The sequence below is a fragment of the Argopecten irradians genome, chromosome 4, assembly GCF_041381155.1.
Source record: "Argopecten irradians isolate NY chromosome 4, Ai_NY, whole genome shotgun sequence".
Lineage (NCBI taxonomy): Eukaryota > Metazoa > Mollusca > Bivalvia > Pectinida > Pectinidae > Argopecten > Argopecten irradians.
In genome coordinates, this window is record NC_091137.1 from 41,172,516 (window position 1) to 41,186,834 (window position 14,319).

Genomic DNA, 14,319 nt, shown 5'->3' on the forward strand with positions numbered 1-14,319 from the left:
TTTTAGACTCCACACATAAAAAACGTAGGTTTAGAGACATTTATTTTGTCTCTTCAGATTTCTGAAAAATATTGTCTTGATAGTTTGTCCAACAACCAGCAACACTAATTTCCATGGTGATTTTAACCTTCAGCTCATGCCAATATGACCTTGCACTTTCAGATCAGGTCACAGTCATCTTGATCCTCCTGATTATTTCCTTTTGTGGAATCATTTTAGATATTCCAGGGGTTACTATCACTGTTATTTATCCTCCCCTGTATTATGCCATAGAAAAAATGAAGGCATTTAGGGAAAATATTAAATCTTTTTGACCTTGACACCTGTATAAAACCATAAAGTGAACTTGTATTTTACTTTCATATTTCATTTGTACTGCTGGATGTAGGTAAAATGTTACACTTTAATGAGAGCTATTTTTTCTAATCTTCATTTTCATGAAATATTTAAAGTATTGTGTGAACATGCTGCAGAAGCTATCTTGCATAGTAGCCAATGCCATTATATCAGGGAGATGCACAATCGATAGGTAGAATAACCATTCCCTTGGTCTACGTAGTCCAAATATCATAGGAAAATCCTGAGTCCCATTTGAAGTTGTGGAGACATGTATGCAGTCAAACCTATCTATAATGACCACCCAAGGAACAAAGAAAGTAAACAGGTCAATTGTGCTGATAATGTTACTTATCAAGAAGGTGGTATTTATACAGAGGTGGTCACTAAGGCAGAATTTTGACTGTATACAGTTAATTGTCAGTAATATAGTGTGTGCTTTTGTTTTATTAATTGAACCATTTTGATATTGACAGAATGACAGGCTGAGATTACCAATGACTTAAAATCAATGATGATCTGATAGTACCAAACTGTCTGTCAATCATTGCGTCCTGTTATACCTGACCTCTGACCCATGACCCCTGGGCAGATCTCCGCAGAGGATAACTGCTGATGGTTTAGATGATTAGGTTTTGTTTAAATGTCAGACTATTGTAAAGTTATATCTTAATTATCATAGGAACTTAGGCAGTCACTCGTCCGTACTATTGTAAAGGTTTAACTGTTCATCGGTTAGATGGCTGACAATGTGTATGGTTATTGGATTTACAGAAGAAAACGGTCCTCCAACCCCTTCACTATATTTTCTGTCCTTACTAGACACTAAAGATGTAATTCTGTCTGAAACCTACAAGACTTAGTTGTCAATGGGTCTATATTAATTGCCATATCTCTATCAGTGTAATAATGTTTAACAGTGTAATGCATGATTAGGCAGTGTAATGATGGTATTTTGACAGTGTTTTGATAGTAATTTGATAGTGTATAATGGCAGTATTTTGACAGTGTAATAATAGTTTTGTGACAGTGCAATGACAGTATTTGTAATAACAGTATTTATTTTGACAGTGTTATGATAGTAATTAGTGAAGTGTCAGTATTTTGACAGTGTAATGTCAGTATTTTGACAGTGTAATGTCAGTATTTTGACAGTGTATGTCTATTTGTGTCAGTATTTGACATGTAGTAATTTACAGTCATATTTGACAGTGTAATGTCAGTATTTTGACAGTGTAATGTCAGTATTTTGACAGTGTAATGTCAGTATCTTGACAGTGTAATGTCAGTATCTTGACAGTGTAATGTCAGTATTTTGACAGTGTAATGTCAGTATTTTGACAGTGTAATGTCAGTATCTTGACAGTGTAATGTCAGTATCTTGACAGTGTAATGTCAGTATTTTGACAGTGTATGTCAGTTTTTGTGTATGTCAGTATCTTGACAGTGTAATGTCAGTATGTAGTATTTTGACAGTGTAATGTCAGTATTTTGACAGTGTAATGTCAGTATTTTGACAGTGTAATGTCAGTATTTTGACAGTGTAATGTCAGTATCTTGACAGTGTAATGTCAGTATTTTGACATTGTAATGTCAGTATTTTGACAGTGTAATGTCAGTATTTTGACAGTGTAATGTCAGTATTTTGACAGTGTAATGTCAGTATTTTGACAGTGTAATGTCAGTATTTTGACATTGTAATGTCAGTATTTTGACAGTGTAATGTCAGTATTTTGACAGTGTAATGTCAGTATTTTGACAGTGTAATGTCAGTATTTTGACAGTGTAATGTCAGTATTTTGACAGTGTAATGTCAGTATTTTGACAGTGTAATGTGTATTTTGTCAGTTCAGTATTTTGACAGTGTAGTGTCAGTATTTTGACATTGTAATGTCAGTATTTTGACAGTGTAATGTCAGTATTTTGACAGTGTAATGTCAGTATTTTGACAGTGTAATGTCAGTATTTTGACATGTATGTCATATTTGACAGTGTAATGTCAGTATTTTGACAGTGTAATGTCAGTATTTTGACAGTGTAATGTCAGTATTTTGACAGTGTGTCAATGTGACAGGTATTTTGACATTGTAATGTCAGTATTTTGACATTGTAATGTCAGTATTTTGACAGTGTAATGTCAGTATTTTGACAGTGTAATGTCAGTATTTTGACAGTGTAATGTCAGTATTTTGACAGTGTAATGTCAGTATTTTGACATTGTAATGTCAGTATTTTGACAGTGTAATGTCAGTATTTTGGCAGTGTAATGACAATAATTGACACTATACATTATAGTGATATTTCATTACACTGAGTCAATACAGTTCCAGTACACACAGACATTACCACACACCACACCTAGCCAAGGTAAACAGCAATACCCGATATACTATAAGTAAAGATTGTCACACACCTGGATGGTCAGTACATATTGACCGTTACTGGACATACACACTAACCTAAGTCCCCTGTGGTCTTAAAGCCAATCAGTGCTCTATAATGTCCAGTTAAATAAGCAATCATGACCATAGAGATGGTCATTATGTATTGGTCAGCTGTCCATACAATGTCCTTATCTCTAAAGGTAGATACATGTATACAAAGACGCCCAGTGGTCATCTTACCTACAAACCCTCCTGGTCAGCTGTCATCTTCCACTATAGAACTGCCCCTCCTTGTCTGGAGCAGTCAGTGGTCATCGTACATGTACCGAAAGAATGTTCCTCTTTTGCTACAAAACAGATGGAACAGATAGTTCAGAAATATCTGAAGGACAGACATACTTCTATTTTGTTTAAGGTATGTATGTACAACTCAATTTTGTTAATGCACACTTTTCAAAATGTCTTAATAGAAATTTCACAAGAGATATATACATACATGTACATGTATTTGTATGATAATTTTCTATATTTTTTTCCAAGTTTTTGTACTTAGCAAATGAAGTGTTAAGACTTTCTGATTGATAGATTAGACAAAATCTTGTAACAATAAGTTTATAAACTTACTGATGACATTAAATTCTATAGATATGTATGGAAGGTATGACCTTGAATTCATATATGACCTTGAGAGTGGTAGACAAGAATTTTGTAATAGTTGATATAACCTTGAAAGCTGCACCTTCATATGACCTTGTTAGCAGAATACATGACCTTAATTACAATAATGACCTTGGAACTTGCGTTTGTGACTTTAATGGAGGTTAGTGTGACCTTAATAGTGGTTTGGATGACCTTATTGGTATGACAATGCCAGTGTTCCTTTGACTTTGATAGTGGTAGCTATTTATAGTATTATTGATTTGACCTTGACCATGGTCCCCTTAACAATTGGAGTGGAAGACCTTCATTATGGTAGCTATGATCATGATGTTGTAGTATATTGACAGAGAAAGTGGTATATCTGACCTTGACAGATTAGTTGACAGTGATGTATAAGACATTGATATTTATGTTTGTTATGACCATAATAATTATCTTGAACCATATCATTGTGACCTTGTGAGCTGTGTATTTGACCTTGATAGTATTGGATCTAAATATAGCCTGAATATCATTGGTATGGCCTTGTCAGTAGTCCTGATACATGTAGGATATTTGTGACCTTGAAAATGATTGGTATGACCTTCAGAGTTGTGTATTTAACACATTAACCTTGACCTTGTCGGTGGTCTTCTGACAACTCTAGCAGTGTTTGACCTTGGCATTGACGGTGGTAGACATCACTTTAAATTTTATTCGTTTTTGTAATAGGACTTAAGCAAGCAATCACTATTTTCAGTTACCATCTATTTTAGTTAAGACTGGTTACTGTTTGTTTGCTGGGACACTTAAGTTTATAGTCAGATGCTGTTTTTGTTGAAGTAATAGAATTGTTCATTTTGTATTGATCAACAACAACATCACAGATTCCATACGGTGCCCTAACCTAATCTGGCCATTTTAAGTGGAGCCCCGGAGTAGGATGTTTGGATTTCAGGATTAGATTAGAAGTGACTCACCAACAAATACAGAGAACATCTACACAACATTATGTCATAAACAATTCACGGTGTGTGTCCATCACATGTTAAATTGTCCAGTGATCCATATTTACGTCATTGACAAAGAATCGCCATGTACTTGTAATAAACCATACAGGGCACTGTACAGAGAATAGGGTGAAATTCTAAACAGGCAACTCGTCTAAGAAATGGAAATCAAATCTTACAAAGAAATCCATAATATTTATTATTCAAACTCATTGGGTATGATGAAGGTTAGACTTTAGGGACAATGGTTCATTCTTATAAGAAGTACCCAATCTGATCTATCCTTCTCCCATTTTCTATTGTAATGGTTATCTTAAGTTATTTGTCAAATAAAACAAAGCTTGTCATAGCAGGCCATAGCAGGTTGTTGCTCCAACAAAAGAACACATACTCTTGTTTTACAAGGATTAAGTCTGGAGCTCCTGTTTTATCAAATGTTTACTTTAAACAATGTAACCTTGTTGTAATGAAGGCCAATGGTGACCATTTTGTGACAGCAACTGACAATTTGAAAAAAAAACGAGTTCGTATTTATATCCTTTCTCTTTCTGAAATCATTGGTTAGACTCTCAATTGGTCTACCGTTTTGGAGCAAAGAAAATAAGGAATATGATACTTCTGATGGTTTGTCCATCGGCTCGGATCTTAACATCACAGAGACACTCCGGTGGTCTGATGTTTGGCACTACTGCAAATGGTTGGTATTGGATGTCTTCTGAATAGCGTTGTACATTGGAAAAGAATGGCCATATAGGTAATTGTACAAACCGAAAATGCCAGCGTGTCCATTGGCTGCTGAATAGTGGGTACTGATACCTCATGGATATTTCGTGGTAAATCTTTGAAACGGTGACTATAGTATTGTCCATTACTAATTCCGTTGCAGTTATATTTTTGGTTCCATTGCACCCACGAAAATAACGAAAATCCGCATAACGAATCTCATGTTACAAATGCTGCATACTGTCGCTTTCATCTAACCTTTGGCTAAAGAAAGTCCCCCACTAAATGTCCATCTTATGTATTTGAAACATTTTCTTGATACGTATGTCATTGTGTTTATAATCGAAAGGACTCGTCCGTTTTGACATATTGACACGCGCGTAACTCGACAGTGAGCTACAATAAACTTTGTGTGCCATTGAAGAGGTTTGGTAAATGATATAGGGCGAACTCTGTGTTTATTCTGTGTACAAATGTAATTACTCCAGTCCAAAAACCGTCTTATCTATTTATCTATTTCACTCTTGGCGTTTTCACGAGTGCTTTGACTAACAAAACGACATACCTAGCCCATTTGAAAATGTCCTTAGGAATTTAGAAGTACCATCTCATTATGACCCAGAAAACTGCGGCCTCAATTGAACACATCACCCAGAAAGGATAATGTCGGACTGTTTAGGGGTGGAGAGATACCCGAGGTGTAAACAACAACAAAGGACATAGTTTAGCCTGACAAAAGACATGTGTCCTGTTAACTGGCGATTTAGAGCCTAGTTAGGGGTTAGGTACATTACTGAGATGGACATACACAACAATATCGCTGTACCCCGGGGTGTGAATGACACACCCACATAAATCAGTGTAAACATAGTGATTATCTGTATCCAGAACTACACGTTAATTCGGCAGGTCACGGGAATTCGTGTTACGTCTGGAAATGACAATTCAGTAACGTCGTATAAGCATATGAACATCACTGGAAACTTGAGCAACATTCAAAAGTGTTTTGTTGTGGTGCCAGGAAAAGAAACCACCAAATTATTTTGGGAAGCAACGGTTCTTGCACTTCTACGACGATTAATTTGTCACCATATCGACGGTAGCTTGATTCTCACTAACGTCATTTGGTCAGTGATGCCATAACGAACGCATTACTGGGAGCTTAACTTAGCATCTTGTAGTGTTGTCAACAGGAAAGACACTCGTTATATTGTGGAACGTAACGTCTCTAGACCACTTAACTACGTTCAATTTGTTATTATACCAAGGTTAGCTATATTGCGGAGAGCAGCACCGAACACTTTCGTGGCATTTTGATATGTATCGAGAAGATCAAAAGGAACAGCGTTTTTAAATAACAGCAAAAGGACATCTTTATATTGCAGAGAGTCTATATGAGATGTAACGGATCTGTCACTGTATTGAGGGCTAGCTTGGTACAAGACATTCAGTGTTATGACAACGATATTAGTAAGTCTTTGAAGTTAGTGCATAATCTTGTATATTTGTATATATGTGATATAATGCGAACTTTCTTCGTTCATCTATATTTGGTCAATCCAACATTTTTATTTAAGAAAGTCCGCAGCAAGAAAATACTCAATTCAGAAAAGGTTCCGCTGACATCTGTAATACCCGAAAATGGGGTAATGCAACTCCGTGGTGCATACTGTCAGCAATTGGCTTCTTTGAGCAGCGATGGTAAACGTTTTCAATCGATTCGTGGAGTTTGTTCTTATCTTTGTCATTTTAGCTTGTAACTTAATGCCCTATTTAGACCATAGCATGAAATTGATCGGAAATGCTAATGGACGTTGTCTTTCTGCATGGCACGTGTCTTGTGTAAAGGCTTCCTTTAAATTGTCATTAAGATAATTTTCGTTGATTTTTCACAAGAAAAGAAATATGATCTCAAAATTTTCATTCTATTCAAATATAAAAGTATATCTTTATTGCCCTTCTGACAAGTGTCGGTATGTTGATTACGTCTGGTGCGGCGTGAAGTTTATAAACAGCTGTATAATGTTGGTAGTATAAATACCGTAATGGTGACTTTGACGTAATCCTTGTGTTATTGTAAAGTCAATACCCTATGCAAATTAGCTTTTACAAGGCAAATATAATTTATAGATTTCACAAGTGGGACATTAAAGGGTTATTATTCTAGCTTTGTAAACAGGAGGAAAGTTCGACCGGGATTTCCGTAGACAACATTGCCTGTTTTTCAATGTCTATTTCTCATAATGTCAATTCTTTGTTCCTTTAATTGTCAGTTTTCTTCTTTTTATTAAAATTTTGAATGCATTTGTAAAATATGTCTTTGATTCATGTCCCTTTAACAGAATCAATTATACTTGTGCTATAAAATTGATCAGATCGGTAAATAAAAATGACGAGAAAACTCCTCGAAGATGATATTTATATCCCCGTTAACGATAGTTCAGAGAAACCCCACAGTCGTTAGATCGGGGCGGATATGAGGAAGGGAAAATCAATGTCTGTGACAAAAGGGAGAGGGGTATTTGATGTAATGGACAGATACAAGCTTGACTTATGACAGACACATGTTGACTGCTATATACACCATGAGCTACACTGTGAAATTTACATGCGATTTAATTGCAAGCTTGGTGAGTTCACGGCATCAAATTTCATTTATTGTTTAAATTCATGAATCGTTTAAAATGATTTGATGGATGTAAATTTGAACTACCTTGTCGGATTTATTTTTTGTAATTAGTCGGTATATAATCTTTACACATGATAAAGCTGGTTCATAAAAGGTTATTATTTTCTGTATACTTGGACAGCTCGAGTCGGCGAACCACCCTTGGAGAGATCAGAAGAATGGACAATTTGACACATGGATTATCAGATATTAGCGGGCTATTATGTATTGAATTTCTAAGTTAAAACAGTTGACTGGGGACACGTTGAACTGTACTGTGCTCAGTGAATTTCACACATGGGATTTTACAGGTCCTTGCTGACTGTACTAGTGTCTTGGAAGTGTTTGTTCCAGTCTTATTTGGAAGAATGATAATATGTGCTTCGTTTTAAAATCTTTCGGATGTATATTTTTTGACAGCAACACCAACCACACATTTGATTTTGGAGGTCTGTTTATTGTGTTTCCCTATACGAATTCAGTATCTTCATTCTCGGATAATTTCCCGTGGATTTTATTCTCGAGGATACGATGGATTTTACAAGGACGGAGCAGCCCCTCTCCCGGACTTTATCCTCCCCACTTCTGACCGGGACGGTCCCCTCGAACCCTCCCCATCCCCAGAAAGTCATGCTAAACATGGCCAGGCGATGCCCCTCCGAGCCCAGGATGAGGAGGTATGTATGAATTATATGTAATTATGATAAAAAATGCTTTTGATTCTAATATTAAAAACTCCCGTGTGTATAATGAATGAGTCATAAGAAATTAAAAAATGCGCAGTATATCAAAGGCTAGTGAAATGTCAAAGAGAAAATGTCAATTCATGTAACATGAACAAGTTTTCCACGTTTTGCCTCTGCTAATTCGATGCATTTTCGACGACGAAGAATGTTTGCTGAGAATGGCAAATGTTAGAGGGTAAAGCTCGCCTATTCAGAAGAAGTTGATGTTCAAGTATTTACTATTTAAACATGGAAATATGACAAATTAACAGACTCAAAAACCCCTAAAGGGCCCTAAATTGGTTGTATTATCACGTTCAGCATCCATACACATTAGGAAAATAAAATCACAAACATTTATGATGACTTATGCTTAAACAATTAACAAAATAGAAACTTGCTCAAAAACTTTAACATGGAAATATGACAAATTAACAGACTCAAAAACCCCCTAAAGGGCCCCAAATTGGTTGTATTATCACGTTCAGCATCCATACACATTAGGAAAATAAAATCATGAACATTTATGATGACTTAAGCTTAAACAATTGACGAAACAGAAACTTGCTCAAAAACTTTAAGGTGAAATGGGACGCCAACGCTGACGCCGACGCCGGGGTGACAACATTAGCTCCCCCTAATCTTCGAATAGGCGAGCTAAAAATTACGATGAGGATTGGATATAAATAGCAATGAAGAAAATTAAATGATCAAATAAAACTGCGAACAGCGCGTCGACACTGGCAGCTTCTGTCACAGGGACATGTGATATATTTTTGAGGGGAGATGGGGTAGGCCTAATATGCGTAGAATGTTTAAAAGGCAGGTCACGCTTTCCTCTATAAATTAAAGTGAAAATAAAACTGTAAATGTAGCTGTGTTGTTTATGCATAGTGTCATACAGGTATGTACAATTGATACAGTTAGTTGTGCCCCTCTTGGCTAGTTCACATGGTCCTGTGTACTTACACACGCTGGGTAGGTCGACCTTGACTTTTTATGCACTCGATCTATTGAAGAAGTGGTCGAGGGGTCCAGATGCTGACCAGCAGTGGGACAAACGGTCAAGTGGCAAAGGCGATTAATATGTTGAATATATGTCATGTTTGAAAGTGTAGTGATCATTATCGGTACCGTGACTTTTATGTTACATATTTTACTTATGGTAAAGCATGCGTGGAACTGAAGACGTAAGGTAAGTTTGTTAGCTGATGTCTATGCTGCGTTTTGTTCAATTTTTATGGCGATGAAAATAACAGAAGAAAGAAATCTAGTATGTTAAATAATAAACAAATAATGTGGAGACCGTCTTGTCACAATTAAAACCACAGCACAGGCACACATTTCTTTGTGGCAACAGACCACAGGGGCATGTTTTTGGACAGGCGCGTGTCTTTAGGACACGTGCATGAGGTCATGCGTCTGTGGTAAACATTTGCGGCCACTCAATATAGATAATGACGTTCGCATTTTATGGTCATACGTAATGTTATTACTACTGTACACATGTATACTGTGATGTACATTTTTAGTTTTCTATGGAGTAGTGTTATCTCACAATTTATCTTTTATGTTTTAATCTCCAGGAAATTTTGCTAGTTTTAGTATGACATAGTGCTTTTGTCACATAATCATCCTCTATTAAATTATAATAAGCCTATACTGTATATGGTTATACATAATACACATCATACCAGGAGTATTTCCTGTGACTGACAAAATGTACTCATCCCTTCATCTGTGTCACTGTCACATCTATTAGTAGCTACTAACACTAGACACAGATTATTATTAATTAATTCTGATAGAAGAGAGTCATGTACTATTGTGAAGATTTGGTCTGGTTTGAGTCAGTGGGGTAAGTTTATAATTTTTTAGCCAAGTTTTAATCCTCAGACAAAGTGACAGTTTTAAGCACTTAAAGGAATTTGTGTAAAGCCTTTTACCATCAATCAATTACATTTTTGTTATAGATGTATACTTTGAAAAAGTATCCATCTCATAGTGTGTCTACACATATTTCTGTTAAATACCGATGTCCTTTATGCAAAGGTTTTCTATCGTAGTACACAGATGCCCATTATACACAGGTGTCCATTATACACATATGTCCATTATACATGAATGTCAATTATACACATATGTCCATTATACACAGATGTCCATTATACACAGGTGTCCATTATACACAGGTGTCCATTATACACAGGTGTCCATTATACACAGGTGTCCATTATACACAGATGTCCATTACACATAGGTGTCCATTAAACACAGGTGTCCATTATTATACACAGATGTCCATTATACACAGTGTCCATTATACATATGTGTCTATTATACACAGATGTCCTTTATCAAATATTTATACAAAGATGTCCATTATACACAGATGTTCAATAAAAACAGGTGTCAATTATACACAGGTGTCCATTATACAGATGTCCTTAAACAGATGTCCATTATACACAATGTCATAACAGTGTCCATTATACACAGATGTCCATTATACACAGATGTCCATTATAACAGATGTCCATTATACACAGTGTCCATTATACACAGATGTCCATATACACAGATGTCCATTATACACAGGTGTCCATTACACACAGTACATGTCCATTATACACAGATGTCCATTATACACAGGTGTCCATTATACACAGATGTCCATTATACACAGGTGTCCATTATACACAGATGTCCATTATACACAGGTGTCCATTACACACAGTTGTCCATTACACACAGTTGTCCATTACACACAGTTGTCCATTATACACAGATGTCCATTATACACAGGTGTCCATTTACACACAGTTGTCCATTATACACAGATGTCCATTATACACAGATGTCCATTATACACAGGTGTCCATTACACACAGTTGTCCATTACACACAGTTGTCCATTATACACAGGTGTCCATTATACACAGTTGTCCATTATACACAGTTGTCCATTATACACAGATGTCCATTATACACAGATGTCCATTATACACAGATGTCCATTATACACACAGATGTCCATTATACACAGGATGTCCATTATACACAGATGTCCATTATACACAGATGCCCATTATACACAGATGTCCATTATATGCAGATGTATATCATACACAGATGCCCATTATACACAAATGTCCATTATACACAAATGTCCATTATACACAGATGTCCATTATACACAGATGTCCATTATACACAGATGTCCATTATACACTGATGTCCATTATACACTGATGTCCATTTTACACAGGTGTCCATTAAACACAGATGTCTATTATACACAAGTGTCCATTATACACAGATGTTCAATATAAACAAGTGTCAATTATACACAGGTGTCCATTACACACAGTTGTCCATTATACACAGATGTCCATTACACATAAATGTCCATTACACACAGTTGTCCATTATACACTGATGTCCATTTTACACAGGTGTCCATTAAACACAGATGTCTATTATACACAAGTGTCCATTATACACAGATGTCCATTACACACAGATGTCCATTATACACAGATGTCCATTATACACAGTTGTCCATTATACACAGTTGTCCATTATACACAGATGTCCATTATACACAGATGTCCATTACACACAGATGTCCATTACACACAGTTGTCCATTATACACTGATGTCCATTTTACACAGGTGTCCATTAAACTTACACAGATGCCATATACACACAGTTGTCCATTATACACGATGTCCATTATACACAGGTCCATTATATGTCCATTACACACAGATGTCCATTACACACAGATGTCCATTTATACACAAGTGTCTAATACACAAGTGCATTATATGCAGATGTCCATTACACACAGATGTCTATTATACACAGATGTCCATTATACACAGGTGTCCAAACATGCAGATGCCCATTTTTCACAGATTTTCATTATACACAGGTGTCCAATTATGCAGATATCCATTTTACACAAATGTCCATTTTACACAGATTTCCATTATACAGAGATGTCCTTGATACACAGATGTCCTTTATATACAGATCTCAAGTGTTCAAATATTTTTTTATTTGGATGCCATACATTTTGCTGCTATATAATAAATGTTATAGTCTGGGATTTTAATTATTTCTTTATTCATTGTTGTGAAATTCATGTTTACTACACATTAGTATGGTACATATACATTAATACCTTGACAGATAACAAATGACTATAAATCATATATCAGTATAAATACCAGTGACAATCTCACTTTTCTTGGCGACATTTTTCTGTGCCAGCTCTAGTCCATCAAGACATATGTTGGATAATTTACAGAAATATTAAGTCGTGGCGTAAATTGATATTACCTCGGAGAAATTGATACAAGTACCTGTGTATGTTTCTTTGTTGGTAACTTGGTATACATAACATCCTCTACTACCCACGTGAGATAAACTTCACAAAAGTCAAAGCTACCGTAATATTATACAGATAAAAAATGTGTGTTCACGACTTCTCCCTTGAGTTACCTCCCCAGTTAGAGGAATGTATTCAGGTCGCTGAAAGGCGATAAATTTAGATTTCAGAATCAAGAGCTGTTTTATAGAGGGACCTGTGGTGTGGTTATGAAAAGGGCAGAATTAATAGGGTGACAGTTACTTTTAATGGTGACCACTGGCTATTTAATGATTGGTCAACCTGTAGTTGAACCTCATCAGAGCTGGATTTGACCTTTAGGGTTTCCTGTCATGCTGAGGAAACGGGAGGTACATGTACAAGGATAATTCAGATTGTCATTCCGGTCTGATGTTGTCTGGTGAAAAGAACATTTGAACCATTTGAGAGTGCAGCACTTGGCAGACCTGAAAATTGAAAGAATTCGGCGATTTCAGGGAATTGTGAAAAATTTACTTGTATTGACAACAATCATGGAAAAGTACTGATACAGTTGTATTTTGATGCATAAAATTGTGTGACAGAAAAAGTCGCAATCAACAGAGTTTTATTCCAAGATGTAACCAACTAGGAAATGGAAGTTCACTATGTTGAAGGATTCAAACCCTGTTCCTATAGATCTGCAGACTGACTGATCTGATTGATTATTCGAATCTCATTAATTTAAGGATTCTTGTTATAAGTTTAGTCCGTCTGACATCAAACTTATTGGAGCCTGTTTCCTAAGATAACATAATAAAATGTCGGCCTGTGGGTCAGTCACCGGGGATTTGGTCACGGTAAGATGTACCTGTGTTTGTTTTCATTAAGTTTGTTTGGACAGACCTTAACTTCTGTGACTTTGCCGAGAGAAAGTTTCTACCTTGTTCCGAACCACTTGGTAATGTTAAGTTTGTACCAAGCTGTGTGTCAGATGACAACGTTCATGTTATTGTAGAAATGTTCCGCAGCTTGGGACGAAGAAAAAATAACATTGTAATTATGTCAACATGGAAATGCCAAACAGAACTTGATACATCTTCAATGCAAAAATTTGTTTTTCCAAACTGGAATGAAAATGATCTGAATACATCTTAAAGTACGAGACAAGTGTGTGTAAATTATTTTCCTTTTAAAACGTTGCACTCCGTCATGGATGACCAGTTCTTGGCAGTGATAGAGAGACTGGAAAATAGGTAAGAACTGTCTATATATAGAAACACTCATAATAAATTGTCATTTATGTTATCTTCACATTTGAAAATAATCATTAATGAAAATTATGGAAATTACCAATTGTCTTAATTATTTCTATAGCGGAATTTAACTAGGCCGAACATCAGTGACCAGGCTCCGATTTCTCAAAACAAAGTTTTGACTTAAGTCTTCTCTTTTGTTTCGAGAAATCGGAGCCTGGT

General features: G+C 35.9%; 1 protein-coding gene across 3 annotated transcripts in view; it reads left to right on the forward strand.

Annotated features, from left to right (window-relative positions):
- Positions 1-8,255: 8,255 nt before the first annotated feature.
- LOC138321684 (breast cancer anti-estrogen resistance protein 3 homolog) overlaps positions 8,256-14,319 on the forward strand; it is a 75,441-nt gene continuing 69,377 nt past the window's right edge. Inside the window, exon 1 of one of the 3 annotated variants that reach the window (XM_069265552.1) lies at positions 8,256-8,437. In XM_069265552.1, the coding sequence (XP_069121653.1) occupies positions 8,292-8,437 (146 nt within the window). In that variant the 5' untranslated portion in view covers positions 8,256-8,291. Of the gene's footprint in view, positions 8,438-13,545; positions 14,098-14,319 lie in introns of those variants that run through there. The other 2 variants (XM_069265554.1, XM_069265557.1) reach the window with 2 other exon arrangements.